At 36.9% G+C, this 13,063-nt stretch overlaps 1 protein-coding gene across 1 annotated transcript in view; it reads right to left on the reverse strand.

Annotated features, from left to right (window-relative positions):
- LGR5 (leucine rich repeat containing G protein-coupled receptor 5) overlaps positions 1 to 13,063 on the reverse strand; it is a 149,670-nt gene that overhangs the window by 61,019 nt on the left and 75,588 nt on the right. The window contains exon 3 of the mRNA XM_033221267.1: positions 1,028 to 1,099. Coding sequence (XP_033077158.1) covers positions 1,028 to 1,099 — 72 coding nt within the window. The remainder of the gene's footprint in view (positions 1 to 1,027; positions 1,100 to 13,063) is intronic.

A 13,063-nucleotide genomic window follows, 5' to 3' on the forward strand; every position in this document is an offset into this window, starting at 1 on the left:
TACAACTCAGAAGTTTACCACAAAAGGAATTACTATTAGGGTTTGGCAACATTACAACTTAAAAACATTTCTTCTTAGTAGCAAAAAAAAAAAAAAAAAAAGAAAAGAAAAAATTCAGACAGAGGAAGGGAAACCAAAAATAATGTCCTAAGGTGATCAAATAACAGTTCTGCTGTTGAATTTCACTTTTAACGAAATATTAAATTGAATTAAACTGCTTTTTTAACCTATGTGTCTTTTAGGCCACTGACATGCAATTTTCAACAAGCAGAAATATATCAAAGTTAATAACTTTTACGTCAAAGAAAGAAAATCAGGATTTTTTTCTGAGATAAACTTTTTCTTGCATTAACTATTTTATCTACATAAGTGCCTCTTTTTTCTACACAGAATAAACTAAAAGAAAATTAAACAATGGGTACCAGAAGAAGGAAGTATTTAATAATAATGAGTTTTCTGATAAACAAATTGAGAAATTGGACATTAAATAATGAGAAACCTCATGTATTTACAATTTTCAATGAATTAACAAATAAACCACTGCTCAGTGTATCTGCTATACTCTAGGTTACGCCCTATCTATTCACAGGTGGAACACAAACTTGGTTTTTTTAGCTGATGCTTATTCATGACCCTTTGAAGCCAGTTTGAAGCTGTGGTCTCATTACGTCAGTATCACAGTGATTTATTCACCCTGTCATCAAAATGCTTTTGAAGACATGCACCCCAATTTCATAACACAAAAGGAAAGGGAAATACTCTTTTAAAAGTCTGAGTGGATAAGGTAGTTATTTAAAGGCAAAAATTTAAGATATTAAAATTAGAAATGGAGAGATGAATTTTTTTTCACATACAAATTTAGCCAAGTATGATATGGCTCTATGGTACCAATGAAGTAAACTTGAATTTAGATGAATTATCCCATGGATGTAAATAGTTTATTAGAGACAATCAACTTTTACAAGTGAATTAGCAGCCATTTGACACTAAAATCAGAAATATATCCAACAACACTCAGTTTACTTACAGAACTTTAAGACTGTAAAGGCCGGTGAATGCTCCCTTGGGAATGTATGTCAGAGCGTTTCCCGCAAGACGTCTGTGGGTTTCAACGGAGAGGAGAGAGAGTGAGCATACCTCTTCATGTGGAAGGCATTTAATTGTTAAAAAAAAAAAAAAGCAATACAACTATGTTTAAACCACAAGTATCAAAAGCAACTGTCAAGAACTTTGTTTTGTTATATTTTGCAAAAAAATCTATAAATTTCTAATTAAAATGTTGGCAGAGGTGCCTAAAAAGAAATGTAATAATTAGCTACTTCACAATAAACCATTTAATAGCTTATACCATATGTGCATATATATAAAACTTTCCTTTAAACAATTTTTTAAGCAAATGCTAATACCATATGATAATTTGCAAAAAATTATAATGTCAAAATGTGACTGTCACATGAGTTTTACAACTATTCTTTGTAAGCATAAAATAGATTAGATAAACATTAGAATATTTCTGTTGCAACTATACCTCGAAATACCCAACTTTCTTATTAAATTTGTCAAATAAGAGTGTAGACTATCACAATCACTTTTTTCTAAACTCCACCAGCAAAGGACAGAGTAGCTTAATTTATCATGATTTGATAGAGCAATACTTAAAAAAATTGAAAACAAAGAGATATTAGCATGAAGGACATTAACATGGGTTATTTAATGGAAAATTCTGACATTATTAAATGGTAAAATTTTAGAAGGTTACTTTATAATATTTTTCTACGTAGGAGATAGCCACAGTGAAAAATTGTGCAAAAGATCAACAAGATGTGGTACCTGAAACATGTGATTCAGTATTTTTTCTGCAGCCACATCAAAGCCATAACCTCATATGTTAAAGAACAAAATGGAAAATGCAAAAAACAACAATGTGACTCCAAAGAGCACAGTATTTTGAGAAGCTGATCATACAGAATGGTGAGTAGAACTGGGACTCAATATACCTTTGCCCTGTTTTCTTTTTTTTTTTTTTCTTTTTTAGAGATGGTTTATTGCCAAGGCTGGCCTTGAACTCCTAGGCTCAAGCAATCCTCCTGCCTCAGCCCCCTGAGTAGCTGGAACTATAGGGGTGTGCCATAGTACCCAGCCCCCTGCTTTTTTTGATGGAGATGGGGATTTGGGGATAAGGATTCGGTTGGTCCAATTGACCAGTGCTTATTTCTGAAGGACCTAACAGCCTCAAATGTATACCTTTGATACTATCTTTAAAGGAGAGAGTATTCAGTCAGAGATCCACTGACTGGATTGAAATAAGCCATTTCTCATACAACTTTAAATATGCGTCCCATTGCCACTTCACACCACTGATAATATACTATAAATGAATATTTAAAGAAATGCTACACTTATCATATGAATAGAACTTCAGAGTAGTATTTGTGGTATGTGTATTTAAAGCATTATTTATGCAATGCAAATGAAATAAAATTAAAATACAACACACTTTAAAAAATTATGCTTAAAAACATTCACAACATAAGAAGGTCCTAGGATCTCTCCGAGAGGCTCTGCTTATCCTGCGTCTGCAGCACTAACTTGCTTTGTGTTGTTGAATTGAAGTTAGTTAATATTGCTGAGCCTTGCTGTCCCACTAATTACAAGAAATATTAAGATAAAATGGCTTCTTGGGTCCCTTCCAGATCCAAACCTCCATGATTTCCCTACCTTGTCTTGTGGTCATTTGTGTTTGTCCCTGTTTTTCCTTTTCTTAACAGATACAATCTTTTAAAAGACTTGGCTAGCTCTTATATTGTATTCTTCCTACCTATCTCATGGTACCTAAAGAAGTGTTTTTTCAAGTGATAAATAATTTAGTGGCCCGCTCTAAAATTAAGAAAAAGAATAGAGTAGACAAACAGCAGAATGAATTGACTGAAGTATTGTTTTATAATACTTTGTTTCCAAATATATTTGTGAAAATGGATTGAGGAGAGGAAATTTGTTTCTTCCTATACATGGTCAGAAAGGTTTGAGAGCTACTAGCCTAACTATGGTGTAAGCACTTAATAAATATGTGTTATTAACATGTAATTCAGCATAATATTTGACCAGGGTAACTTAAGAGATGTTTTATTTCTTTATTTCCTATAAAACTGTCTTATCAGAAAACCCTCTTTAGACACTAACTCTGACCTTCCATCTTGTCTCCCCATATTCAGTCTCGACCTACTCCCACCCACTCCATATTCACTGATGGTCTTTATAAAGACAACTCTGACCATATTACTGCCCTATTCGAAAACTCTCTGTCAGTTTCCATGCCAGGTAAATAGAAATGAAAAGTCCTCAGACTCTTTTCTGAGAATTCCCTGATCCCTACTGGATGCTAGAACTGAACTAGACCACGAGGTTTGCTTTTTTTAGACATGCCCTCCACATTCCCTGCTCTAGCCCTTTGTTCCACCTAAAATACTCTCCTTTCACTCCATTTTTCAAAGCAACCTCAGTGCTACCAAAGGACTTCAAAGTAGAGAGATTGCCCATGAGTTTGGAAAGCATTTGGAAAGCTCTGTTTCTGATGGTCCATCTCTCTACTTTGAACTCCTTTGGTAGCACTTTGTGTCTTGCTATAGATTTTACTATATACCTTGTGTTATATTGTGTACTTGTCTTATGACACATGAAAGACTGGGAACTCCTTCAACCTGGGTATTCTCTTGGTATCCGTATAGGGCCTTGAATACTGTCTGAAAGTAGGTTGTCTCAGTAGTGTCTAACTAACCAGTTGAGTAGAGACTACTGACTGTCCCCCAGTATCCATTCTCCCCTTGTAGAATAATTCCCCCACCCAGAATTTTAGCAGATTACATGGCCACCCAGCTACAGTCTGATTTTCCAGTCTTCCTTGCATCTAACCCTGATTATGTAACTAAATTCAACTGTGATCAAACGTGATATATGAAACACCTGTATCACCTCCTTAAACAGACATTGCTTGTTCTTAATTTCTTCAATTTCCCCTTCCTGCAGAAGGGGTACTGGTGAGACATCATCAACAATTCTGGTTTGGAGAACATTCCACAGAAGGCAAAACAAGAACAACAGAAAACCAGAAGGAACCCGGGCTCCTGGATGACCCTGTGGAACTGAGCTGTCCCAAAGCTCTGAAGTCTGTTTTGGGTGAATCATTGAATCAGGATGGACCCTGTGGTATCCTCTGAGAGTCAAGGACTGAAGGATTATTTAGCTGTCTGGGCTGTAAACCTCCATTGCAGGAAAGAAAGGTATGGTATCATACTTGCCTAGATATTGGCCCCAATGCATCGTGTTTGCAAAGCTGTTTCAATCTACAATATTCTCCGTCTCTCTGCTTTATTTGCCTTTCGTCTTCCTATTGTTAGCTTGCAATTGGTGCACCTGAACTATCACAGACATCACATGTTGCTATTTTCCTAAAAGTCAGTCTAAGTTGGGAAGAAATGTTATTCTTTCAAGCTATCTTTTTTTCTGGTCTTGGTTATGCATTTTTTATTGTGGTAAAATATATATGAAATAATATTTACCATTTTAAACATTTGTATGTGTAGATTCAGTAACATTTAAAAATTTTTCCTCCCATACTAGCCTGCCTGTCTAGAGATTATTTTTTATTATACTTTAAGTTCTGGGGTACATGTGCACAATGTGCAGGTTTGTTACATAGGTATATATGTGCCATGTTGGTTTGCTGCACCCATCAACTCATCATTTAGGTATTTCTCCTAAAGGTGTCCCTCCCCCAGTCCCCCATCCCCCGACAGGCCCCGTGTGTGATGTTCCCCTCCCTGTGTCCAAGTGTTCTCATTGTTCAATTCCCACTTATAAGCGAGAACATGCGGTGTTTGGTTTTCTCTTCTTGTGTTACTTTGCTGAGAATGATGGTTTCCACTTTCATCTATGTCGCTGCAAAGGACATAAACTCATCCTTTTTCATGGCTGCATAGTATTCCAATTCAGTAGCATTATATATATTCGCAATGTTGTCTAACCATCACCACTATCTACACCCAAATTTTTGATTATCCCAAACAAAATCTCCATACCTGATTAGCAATATCCCTCCATTCCCCTTATTTCCAGCCCCTGGTAATTTCTATTCTACATCCTGTCTCTATGAATTTGCTTTTTCTAGGTATCTCATATTAGTGGAATCATGTAATGTTTTCTTTTTGTATCTGACTTATTTCACTAAGCATAATATTTTCAGTGTCCAACCGTGTTATATCATATATCAAAATTGCATTCCTTTTTGTGATAGAATAAGGTACCGTTGTATGTATATACTGCATTTTGTTTATCCCTTCATCTGTTAATTGAAAGTTGTATTATTTCCATCTTTTGGCTCTTGTGAACAGTGATGCTACAAATATTAACGTACAAATATCTGAGTCCCTGGATTCCATTCCTTTGGGTATATATCTAGTAGTGGAATTCTTGGGTCAAATGGTGGTTCTATGCATAACCATTGGAAAAATGATTACACTTTTATATATTCCTACTAATAATGCATCAGGGTTATAATTCCTCTATATCTGAAGCTATCTTTTTTATATCCCACAGTATTTATTGAGGGCCTGCTCTGTGCTCGTGCCCCTTTATTTTTTTTTAAATATTTATTTATTTATTATTATTATTTTTTTGAAACAGGGTCTCACTCTGTCACCCAGGCTAGAGTGTAGTAACTCAAACTTGGCTCACTGCAACCTTGCCTCCCAAGCTCAACCAATCTTCCCGCCTCAGCCCCACAAGTAGCGGAACTACAGGCATGTGACACCATGCCCGGCTAAATTTTGTATTTTTTTTTTTTTTTGGTAGAGACAGGGTTTTGCCATGTTGTCCAGGCTGGTCTCAAATTCCTGGACTCAAGCGATTCACTGCCTCAGCCTCCCAAAGTGTTAGGATTACAGGCGTGAGCCACAGTGCCCAGCTTTGTGTTAGTACCTCTTTAGGTGACAGTGATACAGCAGTGAATACCAGGATAAAGTCCCTAACCTCGTGGAGCTGGTATTCGAATGTGACAAGATGGTTATTAAATAAAAAGTCAAGTGAATAATATAACATGAAAAATGCTCTGAAAAAAGCAAAATCAAAGCAAAGGGATAGAGAGCAATGGGTGGTGGTTGTGGTGGTGATGGGCTATTATTTCAGATAAGATGGTCAGAAAAATCTCTCTGCTAAGTAGGCATTTCAGTAGACGCCTGCATCATGCAGGTATTGATATAAAGACAACAAAATTCCTGAGGTAGAGTGTGCCTGGTGTGGTCCAGAAGCTGCAAGGAGGCGAGCATGGCTGGAGCGGAATGACAGCAGGAGCATGGCAGGAGGTAAGGTTGGAGAGGTGTCCAGGCCCATCCCATAAAGGTCTTTGCAAGGATTTCAAATCAGAGAGTAATGTGATCAGATCTGTGTTTTAGAAATGTCCTTCTGATGGGACCCTTTTGTATATATATTTATTTAACTTTTAAGTCCAGGGTACATATGCAGGTTTGTTATATAGGTAAACTTGTGTCATGGGGGTTTGTTGTACAGATTATTTCATCACCCAGGTATCAAGCCCAGTACCCATCAGTTATTTTTCCCTCATCCTTTGCCTCCTCCCATCCTCTGATAGGCCCCAGTGTGTGTTGTTCCTCTCTATGTGTCCACGTGTTCTCATCATTTAGCTCCCACTTGTAAGTAAGAGTATGTGGTACCTGGTTTTCTGTTCCTGTGTTAGTTTGCTAAGGATAATGGCCTCCATCCAGCTCCATCCATGTTTCTGCAAAGGACATGATCTTGTTCTTTTTTATGGCTGAATAATATTCCATGGTGTACAGGTACCACATTTTCTTTATCCAGTCTACCACTGATGGGGATTTAGGTTGATTTCATGTCTTTGGTACAGTGAATAGTGCTGCAATGAGCATATGCATTCATGTGTCTTTATAATAGAATGATTTACATTCCTTTGGGTATATACCCAGTAATGTATTGCTGGGTTGAATGGTAGTTCTGTTTTTAGGTCTTTGAGGAATAGCCACACTGTCTTCACAATGGTTGAGCTAATTTTCACTCCCACCAACACTGTGTAAACATTCCTTTTTCTCCATGATCTTGCCAGCATCTGTTATTTTTTCACTTTTTAATTATAGGCATTCTGACTGGTGTGAGACGGTATCTCATTGTGGTTTTGATTTGCATTTCTCTAATTATCAGTAATGCTGAGCTTTTTTTTTCATATACTTGTTGGCTGCATGTATGTCTTCTTTTGAAAAGTGTCTGCCCACTTTTTACTTTGTTTTTTTCTTGTAAATTTTTTTAAGTTTCTTATAGATACTGGATATTAGATCTTTGTTAGATGCATAGTTTGCCAACATTTTCAATGGGACCCTTTTAAAGCGGAGAATAGAGCAGGGGGTCAAGAGTGGAAGCACAGGAGGGACTAAAATCTTCAGATGGGAGATGGTGGGATAGTGTAGCAGTGGCAGAGGTGGCATGAAGTGGTGGGATTTGGTGTGGAAGAAAAATCCAACCTGATGAGCCACTAGGGTCGAGGTGGAATGTAGGCAGTCAAAGAGGAGCAACGTTTTATACTTACAGTTACATTATGTATAATCCACATGCATTTGATTAGTTATCCAAAGTGCTATGTAGAATACTGAAGCAAATGAAATGGGCATGATGTGATATAAAAAAGTTGCTTTTTGAATTAAGACAGATTCAGGTTTGGTTGACCATCATAGACAGCTTAATTGATCAGACTCAACTGACTCATAACTTATTTTGGTCAAAATGCCCCTAACTCTCCTGTTCACAGTCAGGACTTCAACAGTGCATTTGTGAGCTCTAAAACATAGCCTTCAACTAGGTGTTTATCAGCTTTCACTGCTGTGACAGTATCATCAAATAGCTGGATGGTTTTTGAAATAGTGACTTTGGAAATGAAAAGGAGAAGATAGAAACTTTATTTTTTTAAAACTAGTTTAAATTATTATTAGGGTGAATGCCTTTCTGTTACATTTCCTGAAACTCACTTCACACAAATTGGTTTTCTTTTTTGGGCAGGGACTTTCGGTCTCCTGAGTCTATATTCGGAACTAACCTGTGGAACCACTGACCTGTGATATCAGGGCGGTCTGTCTTAAAGCAAAGGAATTTATGATCTGCTATTAGCTCTTTGCTGGGCTGGTGACAGATCTGTCTCATTGACAAAAACAGCAATTTAACGAAATCATTTCCCTTTTATTTCTTTACCATGTGGGGTGGCTTTAGTACTTTTAAAACCGAAATGCATGCAAACATAGGAATAAAACAGGCTTTCAAATGTGGTCACAGTACACAAATAGGAAGAAACACACACATCTTTCTTGTGATGATTTGAACTAACAGTTTGCTAAGCAATTATTTTCCAACCCTAGAGAGCAACATAACATTTGGTCAGAAGTTTTTTTTTTTTTTGTAAATGCTGTCTCTAAAATTATCATTTCATGGGAATTTTTTTCATCATCTTCGCTTCTGTAATAAGATATAACTTGTCTTTCTACATAAAATATTTTAAAAAGTTTTTATCCCTTAAGTCATTGCTCCAAATATGACTCATATTGTCCCACCATTGTTAGTTTTACTGACTTAATTGCTATTAAAAGAAAAAAGCCATTAAGTTACAAAAGACAATAGGCACATTCCTATTTCAATAAATCAAACAGGTAGATGTTTTGGTGCTGTAAAAACCATCTACAGTATTTTGGAGAATGTACAATTTTCTTTGAATTGCTAAAGTAATTTGAATCTTTAAAGGATTTTATTTTATATTTTGTAGCTTCCTTTTGTAAAACGGAGGGATGAGAGCAAAGCAATCATACGTAGGTCTAATTTTTCCTCTCTAGACATAGGGAGAGGTATGTGTACAAGATCGGGGGAGTACTGAGGATGGAAGGGGGCATTTGACCTTGCATTTGAGACCCTTGGGAAATTATTGTGCAGGAAACTATGATCCAACATGGGTCCACTTGGCTGAGTAGCATTTTCAGAGCTAAGTGAGAAGGCCTGGCTAGATCTACTAGGCCTCCTGGGTCAGTTCTTGCACAAATTTCTTCTTGACTTCTAATTTAGTTATTTTTTTTCTTTCCCTTTTTGATTTTCTTCCTTCTCACCATTAACTTGCTGTGAGACAACACAAGTTACTTAACTTCCATGGGCCTTATTTCCCTTACATTAAAAGAAATGAAAGGGTTCTTTCATGAAGGTCTTTTTCTACCCTCAATTTTTAAAAAATTACACTTGCATTTCCTACTGTTATTTTTTCCTCCCTCAGTCTCCTCTTCCTCCCTTTTTCTTCTTCTTGTTTATTGTAAGATTACTTTATTATAACATGTCATTAACATTGTAAAAAGCACTTTCCCATAATTTATATCACTGAGTAGGTCAGGGATTATTATTGTCCACATTTTGTAGACGAAGACACCAAAGCTCCGAAAGGTTTTATGTAAAGTGAAAAACATTGTCGCTTTCCTTATTTATTTAAAGGTAGTCTAGTCTTCTTATGGAGCATAGAAGCTATGTAACAGCAGTGCTACTTAAATAATTGGAGTAGAATTAACTTGAACATCATAATTCTTGTGATTTAAAAGAAAACGTTTCATCAGACTACTTAGTAAATTCATGCTGGCTCCTAGAAATTGTCGCTTTATTTTCCAACTTTTACAAAGCACACGAGAGTAAAAGGGCATACACTCTATAAATGTTAAATTAATTTCTTCTAGAAATTTGATGAGGGCTATCAGGCTTAATGGTAATAATTTTCCCCCTTTTTCCATTCTAAAGATCTGGATGGTAGTTGCCTATTTCCAGTTTTCTGGTACTGTTTTCCTTCTCTGTGATTTTCCAATATTGATTTCAGCAGTTCTGTGACTATTTCTGAATTTTCCCACTCTTTAGAGTTGTAATTTACCTGAATAATTAATTGCTGTTAAACTATCATTTAAATGTAAAATTTCTGAGAAGTCTTTTATTCTTTTATAAAGTATCAAAATATTCTCATTTGGAAAAAAATTGTCCTAAATAAAGTTAGCCAAAACTATGATAATATAATTAGGGACTCTCAAAAGATACATAAGTGATGAAACCAGGATAATAATAGTCAATTAAAATTGATATTCATGATTCAATTCAATTAATTGATTTGCTTTTGTTACTTTTAGGGCCAACTACATTTATAGGTTTGGCTTTGGTTTATCCATACAGGAGCCAAGTATCTGAGTCATATGAAGAATTAGAAATATGATGAAACTTATAGTAAGATGTAATTTGCCTCAACTTGCAGTAATGCATGACAGCAATAATTGACTAAGCCCACCATGGTAGGTGTTGTTTTACGAGGTGCCCCTGCTGGTCAGATGGGAACAGATACATAATAACTTAACCTTCTTGTGTTCATCTTTGGTAAGATTTGCAGAAGCCAATTTAGTGCCTTGGATACAAGAATCATGACATTTCATCAACGAATTTTCTTCCCATTTGAGAAAAAAATGTCTTTCCCAACACTCCTTGAAAAATTGCAATTTTCAAAAACTGTATCCACCCCCTTCCATTGTTCTAGCCAATGCCTCAAGTGCTGCCGTCATTGTGTCAAGCATATCCAATTTGTGAAATCCAGTCAAAAGGCTTCCTTTCTTAAACTGTGTATTCATGAGCTGTGCATTTTGCTTTCATTATTTGATATAATAAAAAATATTCAGATTTCAAGGTTCAAGGGCTAAGAATTGTTAAGGACTAAGACCACTGGACCAAGTAAATGAACTCTTTCAAGTCATTAAGGAGATCCTTTAATGTGCATAGGGCCCTGTGGTTTCTTTAACCAGACTAAGAGAGTTCAATTTCAATTCCTTTATGGAATCTTCCTTAACCATCTCAGTTAACAGTCAGCTCTCCTATAAGATACATTCTATAAAATCTAGCCTATAAAGGTTGATTTTCTATCCTCTACCCTTTCTTTTAAAGTTTGCTTTTGTTGTTGTTGTTGTCGTTGTTGTTTTTTAAGATCCTGGACTTAAGGATCCTCCCAACTCAGCCTCTCTAGTAGCTGGGACTACAGGTATGCACCACTGTGCCTAGCTCATTTTCTACCCTTTTATAAGCAGTCTATCGGATTATAGACTCCTAAACTCAAGAGTCTTATTGCATGCACAGAGCAGGGAGCTCAACTGATATTTATTGATCATTTGATCTTGTTTCCAAAAGCAGCTGGCCATACTGCTGCAGTTGCTTCAGGTCTGGCATAACTATTCCAAGATAGCTAGTCATTATAGAACCAGATTAGAAACAGCTGAGGAATATTCCTTCTTTGTTACATATCAAACTTAAATTCAGCAATTTCTTAGAGCACTTTCAATATGCTACGTATAGTGCTTTTGGGCATATAAAGAGTAGCTAGCATTTATCAAACAGTTCATAAATGCTAGGGCACAATATTCAGTACTTTATGAGCATGGTACTATTTGTTTAAAACAATCACATTCAACAATTGGCATCATCTCTATTTACAAACAGCAGAATGAGCCAAAGAGAGGTTATTTGCTCACACTAGGTAGAAAAGTTCATAGAAGAAAATTTGGTTCAAATATAGCATTTTGACCCCAAATTTAGGGTTTGTAATTATTACTCTGGTTAAAGGAAGGTTGGTCTGAAGCTTAGGTTGGTTAGGAACAACCCTGACCTAAAACAGGAAAATGCAGGGACACAATGGTTGTATCACTTGAGGCATTGGCTATCAGAAAACCATTGCCCATTGCTTTTTATTTAAATTCCTCTGACTGCCTTTCAGATTCAGCACAATCTTACTACGCTTACCGCTATGACTGGTCGTCTCTTCTTCCTCTTCCTAGGCTCTCTTTTAGTCTTCATCTTCCAACCATAGATGTTCCTCAAGTTTCTGTCCTCACATCTTTTCTTTTTTTCTGCTCTGCTTAGTGGTACTCAAATTTTAGTGTGCATTGCCATCACCTTAGAAGCCATAAAAAATTCAGATCCCCAAGGCCCCAATCCTGACCCAGGGAACCAGACATTCTGGGAGAAGGACTTGGAAATCTGCATTTTTAATAAACAGTTCCAGTGATTTTATTGTAGATTGAAAAACTACACCAGGAAACACAGACCTCTCTCAAGGTTCTCTCTCAAGGTTCTCATCCACCCAGCAACTTCAACCATCACCTCTTCATAAACTACTCTCCAATCATTATCTCTAGAACAGACCCATCATGCTTCACACTTACATTCTGACAATGTTACTGACATTCCCATTTAGATGTCCTGCCGCCCCCTTACTCTTAGTATATCCAGAACTGGGCATCTTCTTGCCTCCAAAATCAGTTCTTCCCTTGAATTCCCTGTTTCTGTCCCTCACCAGGCTCCTGACACCTGATTTCATAACCCTATTCAGAGTCATCTCTCATCCTTATACTTTCCCTTTAGTCCCTATGTTCAACCAACTGATGAGTCCCTGACTGTCTTTGTCTGTTAGGGTGCTTTCATATATTCCAGTGGTTCTCAGCCCACCTGTAGAGCTTTGAAAAAATGATGTCTGGGTCCCCACTGAGATCCATTAAATCGGAATCTCTGGGGACAATCCCTGGTCATTAGTAGCTTTAAAAACTGTGCTAGGCGATTCTAATGCATATTCAAGGATGGGAAACTTTAGAGTAGTTCTCTCTGTTTAATATTTGTAAGATCACCTGAAGACCTTCATGGTCTCCATCCCCAGAAACAATGATTAATTCATTAATTGTTGAGAGAATTAGGACAGGTGATTTGTTAACGGATTTTAACAGGTACTCAGGCTAGGCGTGGTGGCTCATGCATGTAATCCCAGCAGTTTGGGAGGCCAAGGCAGGCGGATCCTTGAGGTCAGGAGTTTGAGACGAGCCTGGTCAACATGGTGAAACCTCATCTCTACTAAAATACAAAAATTAGCTGGGCACAGTGGTGGGTGCCTGTAATCCCAGCTACTTGGGAGGCTGAGGCAGGAGAATTGCTTGAACCCAGGAGGTGGAAGTAA

Source organism: Trachypithecus francoisi, unplaced genomic scaffold, assembly GCF_009764315.1.
Source record: "Trachypithecus francoisi isolate TF-2019V2 unplaced genomic scaffold, Tfra_2.0 Lachesis_group11, whole genome shotgun sequence".
NCBI lineage: Eukaryota > Metazoa > Chordata > Mammalia > Primates > Cercopithecidae > Trachypithecus > Trachypithecus francoisi.